The sequence below is a fragment of the Hippocampus comes genome, unplaced genomic scaffold (assembly GCF_001891065.2).
Source record: "Hippocampus comes isolate QL1 unplaced genomic scaffold, H_comes_QL1_v1.1 scaffold397, whole genome shotgun sequence".
NCBI classification, from domain to species: domain Eukaryota; kingdom Metazoa; phylum Chordata; class Actinopteri; order Syngnathiformes; family Syngnathidae; genus Hippocampus; species Hippocampus comes.
In genome coordinates, this window is record NW_017804968.1 from 661247 (window position 1) to 679693 (window position 18447).

At 43.3% G+C, this 18447-nt stretch overlaps 1 protein-coding gene across 2 annotated transcripts in view; it reads left to right on the forward strand.

Annotated features, from left to right (window-relative positions):
• The window catches only part of akap12b (A kinase (PRKA) anchor protein 12b), a 32132-nt gene that overhangs the window by 3628 nt on the left and 10057 nt on the right, over window positions 1-18447 (forward strand). The window contains exons 1-2 of one of the 2 annotated variants that reach the window (XM_019889599.1): window positions 4679-4702; window positions 8092-8167. In XM_019889599.1, the coding sequence (XP_019745158.1) occupies window positions 4694-4702; window positions 8092-8167 (85 nt within the window). In that variant the 5' untranslated portion in view covers window positions 4679-4693. Of the gene's footprint in view, window positions 1-4678; window positions 4703-8091; window positions 8168-18447 lie in introns of those variants that run through there. The other variant, XM_019889590.1, reaches the window with a different exon arrangement.

The following is an 18447-nucleotide window of genomic DNA, read 5'->3' on the forward strand; positions in this document are numbered from 1 at the left end:
CATTGAGGCTGGGCTGGGACAGGGGACAAGCCTAGCCGGGGCCCCCCTGTGTTCGCCGGCCCAAAACAAGAGGAAGGAACCAGTGTGAGGCGGAGGATGCGGGGTGGAGGGGTTGGGGGAGTTTTGGGTGGGCGAGAGGAAGGGGGCAGAGATAGAATAAAGAGGACATCACGTAGGAGAGGCACATGAATCACGCCGTTGTTCTCCTGGGTCAGTGAAAATGGTGGTGGTGGGGGGGGGGGTGTTGAAAACCGAGCGAAAGTGGAGGAATAAGTACAGCAGAGCAAAGCTTGCCACTTGTCTTACTAGTAACGTTTTTGGATACTACCTTGGCGGACTAGAAGGACAACTGCATATTATGAGTGAAGCAAAACTGTGCTAGGTGACATCCGCGAGTGGAAAGTTATATCACAAGTTGTCAACTAATGCAGTTTTGTCTCACGAGTAGCCAAGGTTCAACTACTTTACTGCCTTCCATGACATTTATGCACACCACTAGTTGCGAATGGATTTTTACAGTCTACTTTCTGAATGTGATGACCTTGAATGTGGGAAAGGAGAGCCACAGTCGCCGATTCACAATGGAACAAAATGAACATACTCACTGGTGCTGCTGCACAGCCAATATTGGCATCTCTGTTTTTGTCATCTACCGCTTCTTGATCTCCTGACAAAATAACAGTTCATCTTGGATCCAACCATTCCGCTTTAATTAATGAGCCGGCATGTCCACCAAATTGGCATTAAAAACGACATCGAAAGTTGGACCGCCGTCTGAGTTCCTTCCATTTAGTCTGTCTGGACTGAACTCCTTTCCCAGATCATTAGTCACTACATTGAACTGACTATCCAATTAAGCCTCTAATTAAGTATCAAAATTAGATAACATGGATGAGATTCACAATGGAATTGAAAAAGGGCTCCGCGAGGAGATTTATATTTGTCATGTAGACTTAGTAGAGGCGGCCCGACGGGCAGGTGGTTAGTGAGTCGACCTCAGACTGCAGAGGTACCGGGTTCAATTCCAACCCCCAAAAACAAAACATACACATACTGGAGGCACCGCAGCCTAGAGAAACACGATTGCCCCGCCCCTGCCTGGAGGGCATTAAACTTGTCACCTAGATGCAACCAACACGTGTACGCAAACTGTCACAAGGAGTCGCAAAGTGGATAAAACTCATGTGATGTGTGCGTGTTATGATAAATACAAAACTGATGATTGCCTCCACTCAGACTCATACCGCACTGTTGTTACTCACCCAAGAAGGGTTTTAATTACTCAACTCATGGATATTTGCATCGCAAACCAGTGCGCTGTCTTGTAGAAAAATTATTTGACTACATATTCCGTCTCCTTGTTCATCTATCTATGCCAGGATGTAAGTGGATGCAGAGTTGTTTGTGTTTTTAAATATGATGTTTTGGATTTGTGATGTCTTGCTTTCATCGCATATTTTTGAGGCAATGCAGTATCCATCAGTGATCTCGAGAGAAACGCTGCGCCCAACAGGCCGCTTGCAGCAGCTCAGACCTGATCAATCACTGTGACGGCGAGACTTTGCCGCGTCAGCATTTTGATCTGACGCTGCCTTTCATGACTCCTTAAGCATTTCAGTAGCTTTCCATGGCCTCTAGCTTGGAGCGACTGCTTCACGTGATAGCTCCCTTGATAAAATGGCAAAAGGTTAGGTAGTCCCTTGGTGTCATGATGGCAGAAAAGCACTACCTTTGTCAAAATGAAGTTCCTCAACTCACTTAAACAAATGCCCTTGGCACCAAGTTGCCACAGATTAACAACAAAGCTCGTCATTTATCTGGATGAAGCTCCTCCACTTATCTCAACATAGTCCCTGGCGCCAAGATGCCACAACATGGCAGCAAAGCACTACCTTTGTCGAAATGAAGCTCCTCCTCCTTTGGAACCTTTGTGGTGGTGGATGTTTTAGTTCGGGCCCATTCCAAAAAAATACGTACACAGCGCAGTTGATTCACTTCATTCCCCCTCATCTTGCTTCTCTTTTATGCACATCCATATTTCATCAGTTATGGTCCTGATGCAGCAGTCAAAAGCTTCACTGAGCACAGTGGATGGTGATGTGTGGGGTGTGTGTGTGTGTGCATGCGTGCGTGCGTGCGCACGCCAATTGGAGTTGAGCGATTTTTCAAGGACAAAGGATGAGTCATGGCTTTGATAGTACTGTACTGCTTCGTAGCTGAGCAGACAGTATTCGGGTGGGCGTGACTTCTCTCATCTGTCAGCCCTAAAAAATGTCTGAGGTGTGCACTATCAAAGTTGCACCACTGCAGAGGTGCCAATTTTATTTTAGATTTTTAACTTTCAAGCGACTCAAACCTTATTACGTTTGCGCCAACTCTACGAGCGCCTCGCAGCGTGTGCAAAAAAAGCAGGTTCCCTCATTTTGAACACCGGCCAGCGGAGATGGTCGAGATCTATTGAAAAACTAAACAGATACATCCACAAAGTCGCCAGATGTCTGTTCACAAATCATGTCCAAATATGAACATCTGTATATTCTTATGACACTCGTCCACTCATGACTCATGAGTGCTACTTGATGGAAAAAGCACGAAATGTCGCTGAGGAATGCATTTTGAATCTCCAGATGGTCAGAAAATGCACATATTGATTCAATACATGCAGTATTCTTTTTTTTTTTTTCATCAAGATGCTGTAAATCTTATTCTTTTATAAACTGTATTACAGATGGTATTTGTTCAATATAAAACGACATTTTTGGTAGTGGATTCTCTTCTTGAGATATAAACAATAGCATATCACTATAATTTTATTCCATTACCATAGCAATTTACAGAATTATTGCATCTTTATTCAAATTAAATTGAATTGCCTTCAAGTGAATTGAAGAATCGTTCAAAATACAAGAGTAAAAATATTTTTCAACTTTTGTTTTTTTTTTTAAACTCATTACATATAGCCTGTTACATTTATCTTTCATCAAATTAGATTAAATTAACTGAAATAAAATTGCTATCATCGCAAAATATCTTATGAAACAATTTCAATAATTTTCTTATGTTGTAATTTTTGAACATGTCATTCAGTTTCGTAATAGGCTGATAAATGTGATTTTATCAGATTGTCTAACATATGTCATTTACAAGGCGTGCTGTTTGATAAATACAACTGATTTATTATTTCAAAAAAAAATGTAATCCTTCACATTTCCGTCCTTTTAATTGAAACCAACATAGCGTTGGTTTCCGCATAAATATTTCTGCTGTAACACTTTCGTTTCGTAGGTCCTCTGTGGCCTCCAGGCATCCAAAACAAGATGCCTGGGCTAATTAAAAGCATGCTTTTAATCAGTTGTCTCTCCTTTTCCCCCCACTCATGTGATGCCTATCATGTGTTCATAGATTCTTGGAGGTCAACAAATGGATCCGTATTTGTTATTTAAGCCCCGTAAGAGAAGCAGCCCCCCCTGGGGTCAAACACTGGCCAGCGGTCACGATTAGCACAGTGTCCCGAGGGAGGGGGGGTCTTTCCTGCGACCCGGCTGTTGTTGTTTGCTGTTCAAGTGCGGCCCACATAAAGGCAAGCCGGTGATGAAAAGCAGACAAGTAAGCGGTGGGTGGTATGGAAGCTTTGGGGTTCAAGGGTTAGCGGCACTGATGTAGGTAGAGCACGACTGTGACAGGTGTTTGCTCCGTTTGCTTTGCATCTCTCGCTCTCAAAAACACAATATAACTGCACGCAGCTGTGTCATGTATATCATCTGGATCACTTCACAGTATTTATTTAAGAATATGAAAAAAAAATTTGTAAAATGAGTCTCACCAGAGATTTTGATTATTAAATGTGCACGGATTCAACATGCTTTGCTGAGACGTTTTGCTTGAAACATCCTATCAGAGGACGGAGAAATTGTGATGTCATGAAGGGTCAGCGCTATGGCACTCTGAGGACAAATTTTGAATCGCAAGTGTCCTCGTGACACCCCAAAACACTTAAGTGGCTATTTGATGTTTTATTTGTCATCTAAAAGTACTTTAGAGCGCGAATCTTATTTGCAAGTCACGCTAACTCAATTAATTTTGTTTTGTTTGAAAGCCTTTTTTCAAAGCCCAACTTCACAGTCCTGAAACGGAATCCTGACCTAGCAAAGGAATACTTTTAGTACAACTAGTAATGGTTTTAATACAACAAAATTCACAATCGGGTGTTTCTTGGAGCTGCATTTGAGGGTTAATAGCTCGTGGAAAGCGTGAAAGTGCTCTTCAGGGGTCTTGTCAGGCTTTCATCTTTACTTTGTATGTAGGTCAGTGTTAATAGATTGTGATCATAGATTGGTGGCTGGTAGGGGTGAGTAGAATCGCGCGAGGACGTGGGGCAGTGAGCCTGAACTTTTTTTTTTTTTGTCTGCAAAGACATTTTTTGCTTAAACTACAATTATAGTTTTATCTCCTCAAAATACACACACACACAATTTCCAGGATGAACAAACCCGGAATATATTGCTATATTGACAGTGGAATATTTATACGCAACCTGCCGCTCTGACAGTGTTGGAGAAGTACACACTTCATTACAAATCAACAAAGAATCAAAGGAACACTTATGTAACAAACGTGCATGCACGAGAGTAGCAACACTATTTGCGTCTTTTGCGGGCAGATCTTAACAGCTTGAAAGGTCACATTAACAACCATGGTAAAGGTAATAGAAAATGTTTTTCTTTGCTGTTATTTATGTTCTCCTCTAATACAATACATGTGTGTGTTCTTTATTTTATACATTGTGAAAATATAAATACCAAAGAGTCAGGCGTGTAGCCTGGCAATGAAAGCTAATACTTTAGTGCTCAAGCATTACTTCATTCACAAAATATACAATTTTTTTTCTTGATTAACATGTTTCTATATGGTCTACTCTTGAAATTAAAAAAAAACAAAAAAAAAAAAAAACAAAGAAAATGATGAATAAACTGAGGACTCTTTGAAGATTAGCATTAAGCAACACAACTCAACTCAACTGTATTTATAGAGCACTTTCAAACACAACACAAGCAAACACAAGGGAAAAATCTATGGTGACAAAAATATTTCGCTTTCCCTTTTCTGACCAGTCATAATTGTTGTGAAACTACAGCTAAATAATGTTAAATACACGCAAACTCACAAAAAAAAAAGCTTCGCTGATATGTGTTAAATGGTTGCCAGCCATGCTAACAATCATGCTAACAACCATGCTAACGGTGGGAAGCACATTTCAACATTTAAACTACTCCTTTTTTATTTTATTTTATTTTTTATTTTATAGTACACCCCAGCTCTTCTCATATTGTTAGACCGGAGCATTTCACCGCTGCCCTCTTGCTTTCCATTAGCGTTCCCCACTTCTTTGTTTGCCTTTGGGGATATAAATCTCCTCTGTCGGCCTTTGCGGAGTGATTTCGGAGACAGACGGTCGTCTCCGCGGCTGTAGCCAAGAAGCGAATGAGGCCCGGCTCAATCAAAGACAGACGAAATGGAAGCAGCGAGAGAAGAGTACGATGATAGAAGAGATCATTGTCTCGCGGTGCTCACAGCTCAGTGCGGCGGAATCAATGGGAGCGTGTCATGGATATTTTGCGACACGGTGCACCTCTTCGTTTGATGCTCTCGGCTGGAAGGATTCCCGAGTATCAGTCAGTGTTAGGAGGATTACTTGGAGACATGGCTCTCAGACAGACTGAGTGTCATTACCCCAGGACATCAATCAATAGTTCCAGCGGGGGGCAAAAAAAATATCGTGATAAGAATACAGCTGCGGTATTCTGAGATTTCAGTGGGGAGGAAAGTCATACCATAACAAAAATACAGTTGCAACAGCACGACACAAAAGTTGTGTGTTTTTCAAAATAAGTCACATTTCAAGAAAATTAAAGTGTCGAAAGGACAACAGAACCACCCTGTTTTCTTCCTCCGAGAGCAGATGTTAACTGTCAAGTCTGTCTTTCGGTCTTTGTGGCGCACCACGTTGGCCACTGAGACGGGAGAAAAAAATGCTCAAATGGCTGCCAAGCCACTGCATTTTCTGCCTGACAAGAGAATTCGGCGTCAAGTTTTTTGGCTCGGTTCACTTTTAGGTCAGAAGCGTGATCAAGGCAAACGGGATTGTCCTCAGGATGAAAGCTGTATTCTTTTACTCATTTAAGCAGTAAGATTAAGTATAAGCAATTTAATGCCTTGTCAAGGTTTTACTGTGTGATGGGGATGATAGAAAACATTTGGCCCAGACCGAAAAAAAAAAGTGTGTATGTTTTTTTTAATTGTAGATATACTTAGTGTCAAGTATTTGGCCATATCATTCCCTTAAAGATATGCCTTAGGGGACGTGCGGGACGTAGGAGCAACCATTTGGATGAGATGTGCTGACAAAGTGAGCAGAGTCAGGTGTTGGAGGGGGGAATCTTTGGAATGTTGGAAAATGGGGGGCGGGGGGTGAGGAATCCTGGGAATGAAAGTCATGGGGTGTACTAGGGCAGGACGGAGTCGCCACAGGTCCAAAGGTGCACTAGATAGATCACATAGCCGATCTGATCGGACGTGCTGATGGCTTGGGAAGGACCACAATTTGCAGAGGGGGGAAGGGTTGCAAAATTCAGGGAATTTTCAAACTTGGAAACTTTTCAAGGGAGTTGATGTGGATAAAGCAGGGGATTTACAAAATTGGAGGTTAGCTATTATTCAGGAACGTAAATTAAATATATTTTACAGTTCTACCTTGATTTACGAGTGCCCAAACTTTGTTACTTGCCATCACTGACTGTCAGTCGCCACATTGTTGCACAAATGTAAAATGAAGCATTCCCATCATTTAGCATCCCCCCTGCTACCATTTGTCCCGAGCAGGGTGTTTCCTGCAAGGTGTCATTTTGCACGTATTTCCTGGAAGAGTTTGTATGCCGAGTGTTCCATTAGCTCGATGAGCATGCCTGCGGGGAGGCTCTGGTTGCCTCTCCACTCCGGGGTTTGACTATTGTGCAACTGTCACTCAGAGATGCTCGCTGCCAGGAGGAAGCACTCTGACTCACTTGATAAGGCTGTTTGGAGTTGGGCTGTGTCTTGTTAACTTGCTGTACTTGTGTGTGTTCATAATGAAAAAGAGCCTGTTGCTGCTTCTATCAGCATGATCCAATAGAGATCCCTTTTTTCAGCCTAGTTTTTGTCGTTTTGCCACAGGAACCAAAATACTTAATGGTTATGGAATGCACTGCTGTGTTTATTCCAGCCTGCATTAATAAGGGTGTGTGTGTGTGCGTGTGTGTGTGTGTGGTGCGTGATGACGGCACCGTATGTAGTTCGCTGGGCGCCATTTGTAATCTCGAAACTTTGTATGATGGGACCGACAGGATCCCCTGTCAGTCTTATCAAGATTTACAATCGGAATGCCAAGTAACTTGATATTGACAATTTATAGGACAAAGTAATTGGACATAGTAGCAAGCCGTGTGGAACCCAGCTAGTTTTTCATGGTAAAACTAGGCAATTGTGACAAATGTCAAAATATTGTATGTGGAGCTAGTATGGAGCCTTGTGGCACACCCATCCATATCTGCTGTAGCCACAGGGGATACTCAGGACGCCATGTTGCAATATCTTTGTTTTAATCAATGGCATTTTACATTCGCATATGTTTACATCACATTAGATCCCTGCGATTTCTCAGTGAGGTCAGGGATCGTCTACTTGTTCTCTACCATCGAGCAGCATTCCAAAGATGTTTTGTCTCCAATCGGAGGTCATAAATATTCAAACTTCCCAGGCATCTGGAATAAAATATTAGAGGTGGGGTCGCAACAAATGGAATCCACTTCAAATATCTATTTCAAAATACTCACACTTGTCAAAAAAAAAATATTTTAACGATTTTGGTTGCGGATTGAGCAGCTCTATGTCTGCACATATGTATCCCGTATTGTTTGCTTTGGCTCTTGAGGAACCAGAGTTCTCTTCTCCCTGCTTTAGTCTCCTGCCAAGATAAATTGACCAATTCCACTATAGATTTAAAATGTCATGTTTTTTTTTTTTTAAATAAAGAAATATTTCTTCCTGTTCTTTCAGCCCCTGCAAAAGAATGGACAAATCTCCAGCCTGACTAGTCTGAATGGACACTCGGAGGACAACACGCTGACAGAAGGTGTGTACGTGTGTTTGTGTTTGCAGTTTTTTTGTGCAAAAGTAGTGCAAGATTGACTCACTAATCCCTCTACACACGTATTGGTTTATTTATAAAACGTTTTACATCATTCTCTTGTAATAGGGTGAATGGAACATTTTTCTTGCATGGACCAGTGAAAGGTTTTAATAGCCACACTTTTCCTTGTAAAGTTTCAACGGTGGCCTGGCCGATTAATTGGCTGGCGGTTTAATCGGATGATATTTTGGGCGGGTCAGTTATTGTGATTTTATACCGCCAAATATCAGAATTCAACATCCACATTATCCACAAAAAAAGGAAATAAACAAAATAAAAATGAGAACTACTTTCAAAAAAATATTGAAAATATTCCACAGGTAGGTTAAGATGTGAGTACCGAACCTCAAGTATGCGAGGTTCACTGTATCGTGATTGGCTTTTTTTTTTTTGCACAGGTATGTGCAGAGGATTTAGGGTGAGCAAACTTTGAGGACATTCTTGGGGGTGTTTGTTTTTATATATTTATTGAAATACAAACTTGCGTTTTCCTTGTGTGGAATGGCCAAAAGGTCCACGCATTAAAAAAAAAAAAAGAGAGAAAGGTCTAAAAATAAAGGTTGTACAAGGATAAAAAGACATATTGGATATGGGATTCGTGATTAACGCGTCCAATTTCTGAAGATTGCGCGCCTCCATCCTCAACCTGCGGTTTTCCGTCCCCGCAGCTGCACATGTTTATTATCCTTGCCGTTGCTATTGTGTCAAGCGCTATCTGGGAGGGCCGCAGGGACGTGTATACACCCTCCCTAAATATTTAACAGGCCGTGACCCGGGCCCCGCGCAAAGCAAGCCCGCGTACTTCATAATACGCCGCGGCCCAAGGGAAAGCGGTAACCCAACACGACTTAAAACGCAGAGAAATGTCACATACCGTGCTTTCAAATAAGCACTTTAATAAGCTATTTTATTAAGCGGCGCTGTCCATTGACAGAGTAACCTGACGCGCTCTTTTTCACGCGTGGCTTCACATTGGATGAGGTGATGACGACGACCATTTTTGGGGTTTCATCTCATATGTTCGCATTAAGCTAGTCGACCTTTTTGTAGGGGATTTTCATTATAAAAAACACGAGTGGCAGTAAACGGGTTCACTGTAGAGCTATCAAGATTCCAGTCAATTACAACAAGCATTGCCATGGCAACCCCATATCCCATACTGTCGTAGACCTGCCAGGACACCTCCCATGTCGCTAAAGCACTTACTGTTGTTATTTACCCCAATTATAGTCTCATTTGGGAATTACATTCTGTCCAAGTTCAACATGTTCAATCTTTAGAAATGTCACGAAGATGAACGTTATAAATATCAGTATTAGACTCAAGACCTTCAGGTTTCTCCCTCTCGTTTCCTGACACGTGTTTATAATCATCACTTTAATCAATCCGAGTGCCTGGGTCCAAACATTGTGCGATACTTTTGGCAGAAGCGCAACACTCGGCCAGCTGTAATCCACCCATGAAATACTTTCTCGTCATCGTTAATATGAAATGTCATCACGACATTGTGGTGAAGAGTAGAGGGAGCACATGCACTTAAATAGAATCACGGTAAATACTCGTGTTTAAAAAAAAAAAAAAAAACACGACTGAAATGCATGACTGAAAAGTACCAGTGTTGCCACAGGTACTTCGAAAACGTAATCTAATTGCTGATTACACCTTTTTAAAAAAAATACCTGAGTTGCTTTACCCATTACTTGATTTGATAAGTTATACTCAAAACGTTTCTTTTTACATTTTACATCACAGCAGCTGCGCAAGGCACGTTAACTAGGACGCATAAACGTGAGCACGACTCACGGTCCTGAACGCTAGCGCTCGCGAAGCTAACATAGCACCGAATGTGGCATAGCAGGCTAACATGGCCCGTAACAGGCAGTTACCACACACGGTGGGAGAAGAGAACTATTTTGAGTAGAAGGTCAACTACTGCTAGCTTTGTCACTTCAATTAAATTTCATATATTTAAAAAAAAACAAACTACAATGTCAGAGATTATTACAAGTCGACTTGACTTTCATCCCGTTAGCCTCGACTAAAAAAAAAAAAAAAAAAAAGTTTTTTTTAATCTGAAGTTATTCAACCCATACTAGTGACGTTATCAAATTCAAGTCGTTAACATTTAGCAATTAAACCTTAAGATGAACATGAAAGATATGGCTTAAAAGCCAAAATGGCTTTCTATGCGTGCGAAACCGGCGAGCTTGTTAAAAAGCTTCAAGGCTGCCGCTCGAGGATCACAGGGAGTGAAAGGAAAGGGCGCTTATTGACACAATGGGAGACAGTGAAAGGCATCCTGGCACGACTTGTATCTCCAGTCTGGAAGCCGATAAACATAAACTGTCACTGTGGGAGACAGGAAATGCAGTCTACCTGATAACAGCCAAACACAACAAAAAGACAAGGCTGCACATCAAAAGGACCAAAAAAAAAAAGCCACCCGAATACATCATACAATTTTTAAATTGCTTCATCTCTTTGTCCTCCATTTTGTTCCAAGTGGCCATTTTAGGGCCAAATTTTGCCATTTCCACGGGCTGGTCAAAGCCAAGCAAATATTCAAATATTTTTTTAACCGATTTTACTCTCCAGATGGATGATGCTAAATTGTGAAAATATTTTGCTTTTCGTCATGTATGTCGGCGCAGCATATGTATAACTCGATGCTTTGATAACGGCACTCGACAAGGTCGGAGCTTCACCACAACGCCTTGAGAGCTCAGATTTTCTTCCAACCCTCTATGCTCGAAATCAGATCCTCTATCCAAATGCAAAGAGCCGATTTACCTATGTCACGGAAAACTATTTCACTCATTATTAATTTGAAGTTCCTCACGCGTGGCTGCTTCTAAAAGTCGAGTCCGAATAAACTGAGCTACTGCTAAATAATGCGAATGATCAATCCGATTTGTATCTAAATCTGTAAAAAGTGATATTTGCATTTTGGTAAAATCGAGTCTACACTGATTGTTCTCAATTTTGAACTTCACAAACAGCAACTCTTGAGTGGCATACGATTGCACTTTTCCAAGTCGGAGGTCTGAAAATTCCGACATGCCAGATTTGCGGAACGCAGCGTTAAATATGGTGCTGACGGTTTTATAGGTTTTACAAGTTTATGGACAAAATGGAACATAATGAATAACAAAAGAGGACACATTCTTGATTGAGGTCTGTGAGATGCTTTTTGGCAAAGGAGGAGAGTGACTGCAGCCTGATGAGTTCATCTGTGCGGAGCGAGTCCAAAGAATGACGTCATTGATGTAATGAGTTGAGCATCCCTCCCTGATGGCTTGCAGGCTGCGCAACTGGACAGATGTAGATTTTTTTTTCGGGGGGAGGGAGAGGGGGTGCTGACTATGTGATTTTTGTTGGGTCGATGTGCCGACAGTTAAGTCAATTTGCAGGCCTGCTGGACATCAATTATCAGTGCGACGGTCTGTAACTGTTTCAATGCGAGCCGAGCCATTTGATGGAGATATTACATACTCAACTGGCTAGTAACGTTTTAAGTTTTACGGGAAGAAATTGTCGATGTGATTCCGAAACCAAAAACTCAGCAAAACATTCCCTTTCAAGACCTACTTTTAACCCCTTCAGGGACAGCGGTTACTAATTTAACAGCTTATCATTTTATCGGGTTACAGAATGCATGAAAGGGTTAAAATGTTTGCATTTTGAGACCTGGCTGATAGGACTGTCTTTTCATCACGGTAATGAAAGTAGGCTAAAGACGTCATATGGCCATGAATCCGCTCCAAGACGGACTTCTTCAGACTTGGCTCCGGAGCACAAGAGTGTTGTGTTCATTGTCCCAAAATATGCGGCCTCTCCCATCAATTAAGCCAATGCGCGGCGTCCGCCAATGCCGGAAACGTCACCATAACGCAAACCAGTCGCGGTTCTGCCCGTATTGCTTTCGCATTCCAGCTGACGGTGCTCATTTCACTCCGCGTCAGGACTTTCGCTCAAACAAAGCTCGGTTTGAATCCTTTTATGATTATCTCCCCCGTATGGACGGCTGGATAATCAAGACACGAAGAGTGCTTTGACTTCCCATTTTCCGTTTCAGAGCGGAGCGCTTGAAAAGCCACTCAGTCCCACCCACCGAGTCAGTCCCACGAGATGCATCAGTGTCCTGTCCGTCTCGGCAGCATGTTTTATTTAGTCGTTTGTTATGAAGAGGGTGCTCGAGGGATGCCCATCAGGAGAAGACGAGACCTGAAACCTCTATTAGGAAGCCGTTGTTTATCATTGGCTGTCTAAATAATTGGACGGGAGGCCTTTTTGTCTTCTTGCCAGTCTCTGCCATCGCGACGAAGGGCAACACGACCACGTCACGATTCTTAGAAACCATCAAGATGATGCAAAACAGGACACGCAAATGTCACCTGGAGCAGTTCACAAGTCAATCTTTATCTAATGACATGACAAAAACAGAACCCCCCCCCCAAAAAAAGTGACCAACCAATTCAGGGAGGGAAACAGGCTGATGTCATCTAGCCAGCTTGCTAGCCCTTGCGCGGGAGTTATAAATCTGATTGGTCAAAAAAACGGTTCATTTACTGATAGTTTGAAGTCGCATGCTCTAGCACTAGCGATTCTGAAGCCCCTTGGGCAGATTGGATTGACACGGCAACAAATAGAGACTGAAATGTGATTGGACAAAAAACTGTAACAATCACACACATGGACTTGAACGCTGCGGAGCACCACAAAATTGAAAGCAAATGAACAGAATAGACTTTGGGGGACAAAATTCATGCGATTTCATGGAACGAGCATTCCAAATTAGATTTCCAATGTGTATTTTCCACAATTGGGGTACAAAAGTCGTCAAAAGTCCTGAACCTCCCCAGGGCTCGCCCGTATCTGCGGGGTCTGCCCTCTCATCTTTCCCGGCATCAGGGAAACCTAATCTCCTCCGCCTCAACCCCTAACCTCCCCCCCAGGCACAAGGAGGCTCGAGAGAATGGAGCAGGAATGTGGCCCACCCCTCCTTCTTCTTCTATAGTAGACCCTCGCCTCGCTCTCCCACCATCCACAATACCATCGTCTCATCAGCTTCTCTATGAATCTGCAGTTATGGAAATTTGTCGGCATTTCTATACGTATTGGATACACTCATGTGGCAGTGAACGGCATGTTAAGATCAGTCAAGTCCTAATGGGAACCAAAGCACCGGGTTAGACTGTGACGAAGTTGTAGAATGAGATTATGTCCTGAAATAGAGCCGGTGGAGCAGCACACATTAACCCACATTAACCCATTTCCCAGCACATGCTCGGGGTTAAACGGCTTGTTTTGTGCCTGAAGGTATAAAGGAGGGTCGTCTAATGATACAAAATCGGAGTCAAGGGAGAGAAAGAGAAGTTTCAGTGAAACCTTAAAATTTTTGCTCGTTTATCCGAAATATAAGCATACATGTCACCTGGAGCAGTTCTCAAGACAATATTTTTCTAATAACATGACAAAAAAAGAACACCCCCCCCCCAAAAAAAGTGACCAACCAATTCAGGGAGGGAAACAGGCTGATGTCATCTAGCCAGCTTGCTAGCCCTTGCGCGGGAGTTATAAATCTGATTGGTCAAAAAAACGGTTCATTTACTGATAGTTTGAAGTCGCATGCTCTAGCACTAGCGATTCTGAAGCCCCTTGGGCAGATTGGATTGACACGGCAACAAATAGAGACTGAAATGTGATTGGACAAAAAACTGTAACAATCACACACATGGACTTGAACGCTGCGGAGCACCACAAAATTGAAAGCAAATGAACAGAATAGACTTTGGGGGACAAAATTCATGCGATTTCATGGAACGAGCATTCCAAATTAGATTTCCAATGTGTATTTTCCACAATTGGGGTACAAAAGTCGTCAAAAGTCCTGAACCTCCCCAGGGCTCGCCCGTATCTGCGGGGTCTGCCCTCTCATCTTTCCCGGCATCAGGGAAACCTAATCTCCTCCGCCTCAACCCCTAACCTCCCCCCCAGGCACAAGGAGGCTCGAGAGAATGGAGCAGGAATGTGGCCCACCCCTCCTTCTTCTTCTATAGTAGACCCTCGCCTCGCTCTCCCACCATCCACAATACCATCGTCTCATCAGCTTCTCTATGAATCTGCAGTTATGGAAATTTGTCGGCATTTCTATACGTATTGGATACACTCATGTGGCAGTGAACGGCATGTTAAGATCAGTCAAGTCCTAATGGGAACCAAAGCACCGGGTTAGACTGTGACGAAGTTGTAGAATGAGATTATGTCCTGAAATAGAGCCGGTGGAGCAGCACACATTAACCCACATTAACCCATTTCCCAGCACATGCTCGGGGTTAAACGGCTTGTTTTGTGCCTGAAGGTATAAAGGAGGGTCGTCTAATGATACAAAATCGGAGTCAAGGGAGAGAAAGAGAAGTTTCAGTGAAACCTTAAAATTTTTGCTCGTTTATCCGAAATATAAGCATACACCATCCGCTTTAAAACGCTGGCAAGAAAATGTACCTGACCATGACGAAGTGCACAAAAATATTTTATTTATCAAAGTTGATGCCCCCCCACAGCCCGCCCCCCCCAAAAAAATCTAAATACTTCATAAGTCTGGATGGACTCCTGGGTCTTCTCCACCCACTTCAAAAAAATCCTAACAACTGTAGAAGACAACATATGCCAAGGAACAACTGTCCAAATTGCTTACGCAAAAAAAAAAAAAAATGTCTGGAATGCGCTGAAAAAGTTGAGGCAACAGATGGCAAGCCTGAGTAAATATATACTCCTTGAGGGAACTGGACTCTTATTCGCGTCGCGTGAAGCAGGATAGATGATTTCTAAAATCACAATAGCCAGAATCACCAACATCACACGCTTCCATTAGGCTCCGCCTCTTAAAGGCACATGCATGTACACAGACACTCGTCGACAATGGACAAAGTGCGATGGCGCAACTTCAGTACAGATTTTATCTGACCAAACAACGTCACGCGCTATTGAGAAAACGTGCGCGGATGTGTAAACCGTGTCCAGAGTCGAGTAGAACCCGAGGAAATGTGCGACAGGAAGCGCAATCTGTGATGTCAAAAGATGATTGTACTTCCTGCCCAACATTCTTGGACACACGCAAACGAGAGGAGGGGGTCCGACTGGAGGCTTGAATGAAAAAGACTAGCGCTCACGTGCGTGTATCGCAAAGGGATGTGTTCCAAACCATGATTGGTGAAAATCTCTGCCATAGATAGGCTGCATGAAAATCAATCAATCAATCAATCAATCAATAAATAAGTGTGCGCGAGACACTTCTTAGACAAGAGAGGGGGAGTGGGAGCCTGTTTTTGTGTGTGTGTGTGTGTGTGTGTGTGTGTGTGTGTGTGTGTGTGTGTGTGTGTGTGTGTGTGTGTGTCCTGAGAGTGTGTGTGTGTGTGTGTGTGTGTGTGTGTGTGTGTGTGTCCTGAGTCTTAGATGATGTCATGGCCCGTCATTGCATTGCAACAAAAAGCGCCTCCACCCAAATTGCCCGAAAAGCCCCCCCACCCCTCCCACCTCCAATTCCTCTTTGCACCCTCACCCCCAGCCCACCATTCAAGACCCCTCCTCAAACATTCCTGCGCTGGATGCAAAGTTTTGGTTGTTTAGATGTGACGTCCTCTGGAGTTTAACTGTTCGAGCATAAGTCGTCGTTGCATGGATGTAAAATGTTTTTTTGTTTGTTTTTTATCAAATATTCCGAATTTATTCTTATCTGTGTCGAGACTGTCAACTTAATTCGAAAGAGGAGATAATTTTACAGGAAATGGTACTAAAGGTGACTGACGCATGGGTGACTTTGTTAGAAACACACTTGTACTGGCATCGGTCTGAAACAAAAAGGTGTTATCGAACATGCCGAGTCTGAAATAATGTAAAATTATGGTGAAATGTTTTGTTGTTGTGTGAGCAGAAAAGCAGCAACATCAACATTTTGTCCGACTCACTGATACGGAGTACTTGTAATTTTTCATATATAAAATTTCATTGAACACAACACCAATTTTGAACACCTTTCTTTCTGGCGCAGATAATGATTCGCCGAAATGTCAAATCTGTCGCAGTATAGCGCCATCTACTGCCAAGGAGTACCTACTCCATGTCAGATTTTTTTTCAACGTTTTTTTTTTTTTTTATTTAAAGTTTTAGTAGCTGATAGTGGCAGCCTCATCGAGTAACCTATACCTTAAGATACGGCCAGTATCGGCCCGATACCAATACGATACTTGCCAATCCCTTACACAGTATTGTGTATAATGCCCAACTATATTCTGAAATAGACAGGTTCAATTTATCTCAAAACAAGCCCTATTCTTCTCCAAATAATAATTTTTAGTTTTTCCCGACTAAAATCTCATAACTGGAAAACACCATTGACAACCAAGTGGAGTCTTTGCCCCCACATTGACTCGAAGAGACAAACGTAGCCGACGCTGCGGTGCCTGTGCGTGAGAATTAAATGGACAGAGCATGTATGGAAGTGTAAGCACGCATGAGTCATATGGGGGGGGGGGGGCGTGAAAGGAAGATTTAGCGGATTGTTTTTGGGGTCAAGCCATGTACTCCCACCATCAACTATTGGATACATTCCTCTGCGGCGTGACTCACTACACACTGTACAATGCTTGTGGAGAGTGGCATGTTTACTTCATGTGTCACTGCATGGATTGAAAGCCTCAGCGGTGCGTCATGTCGAATGAGTCGCTTCAAAGGGATTCAATACAACTTGAACAGACGCACATATACGAGCGATCGCTGTTTAAATGAAAAGTAACGAACCCTTTGATGCACCCTGTCACCTGATCACGTGATAAGCTGTCCACTGTAGTAACCGCCGTCCCCGAAAGGGTTAAAAGGAGACGTCCCCCCCCCCTGAGTGGAATGCATCGTATTGACACCGCTTTAGATGAGAAGTCACACGCTGGATGTGCAAGTCAGAAAGAGAGCTGGAAAAAAACGAGACATCAGGTAGCCGTAGACGCGTATCGCAGACGGCACTTGATTCAAATAGGCCGCTATCACCGGCGCTAACAAATCAACACATTCCTTCAGGGACAATGCGAAAGATTACGCATCACGACTACGCCGCCGTTTACTCGGGAGCGTTTTATCTGCATTCCGTCTCGTCTGCACCCCACCTCACACGAATGCCGAATGAAATGTGTTGCATTGAAGTCATTGAGAGAGGGCTCATTAGCAATTACATGGGGCGGCTACCACCTTGACCCCTCCCCCCACCACCACCACCGGCAACACCATTCTTAGCTTGTTTTTTTGGCCAGTGGGACATTGTAATTTCCTTTTGAAGACTCACATACCTACAACTGTGTAAACGAGCCCGATTGGGTTGAGGTATGAAAAGCAAGCTGAGTCACGACTTCACTCGAGTCAGATTGAAGTCAGCAATTATAGGAAGGCGGCATGGCTCGGTAGGAGAGTGGTTGGGGGTCCAATCCTCGGCCGTTGCAAGCTTGTCCTTGGGCAAGATACTGAACCCAATTTAGATTGTTCAATCAGCCTGCCATGCATGTTTTTGGAATGTGGGAGCAAACCGGAGTACCCGGAGAAAACCCACGCAGGCACGGGAAGAACATGCAAACTCCACACAGGGAGGCAGCTGGAATCGAACCCAGTACCTCTGCACTGTGAGGTCAACACGCTAACCACTCGTCCACCGGGCCGCCCGGACTTGTGATTTGTTCAAGCTAAATAATGACTCGGTTGAAATTTAGTCGGGACTTGTGTGGTTTTAGCCACCATAATTTGGGGCTCGCTTCCAAGATTTGCACCTTACTAATAATTTACCTTTTGTGACTTACTCTCTCACCACTTACTCTTGAACATTATTCTTACAGTTCTGACCACATTTCCCAGACTCTGTGCGTCTTTCATCACCGTGCCTAAAACCCCCCCCCCCCCAAAAAAAACCCCACACAAGTCCATATGAAACAGTTCAAGTGAAAACTTGATTGTGTGTATTCAGTAAAACCATTCAAAATGTCACCATTCAGACAAGAGCGGCTTCGCGAATACAGGAAGGTTATGTCCTGAAAGAGAAAACGTTACGCTCGGTCACTTTTGTCAGCCCGTCTATGCCAGTCTGTCTTTTGGGGAGACAGCATGGGTATTAAGGTCAGAAAAGGAGACGTTGCGTGTTAGAGGGATTTGGTGGTGGGGGTGGCGGGGGTGGGGTTTCCATGCAG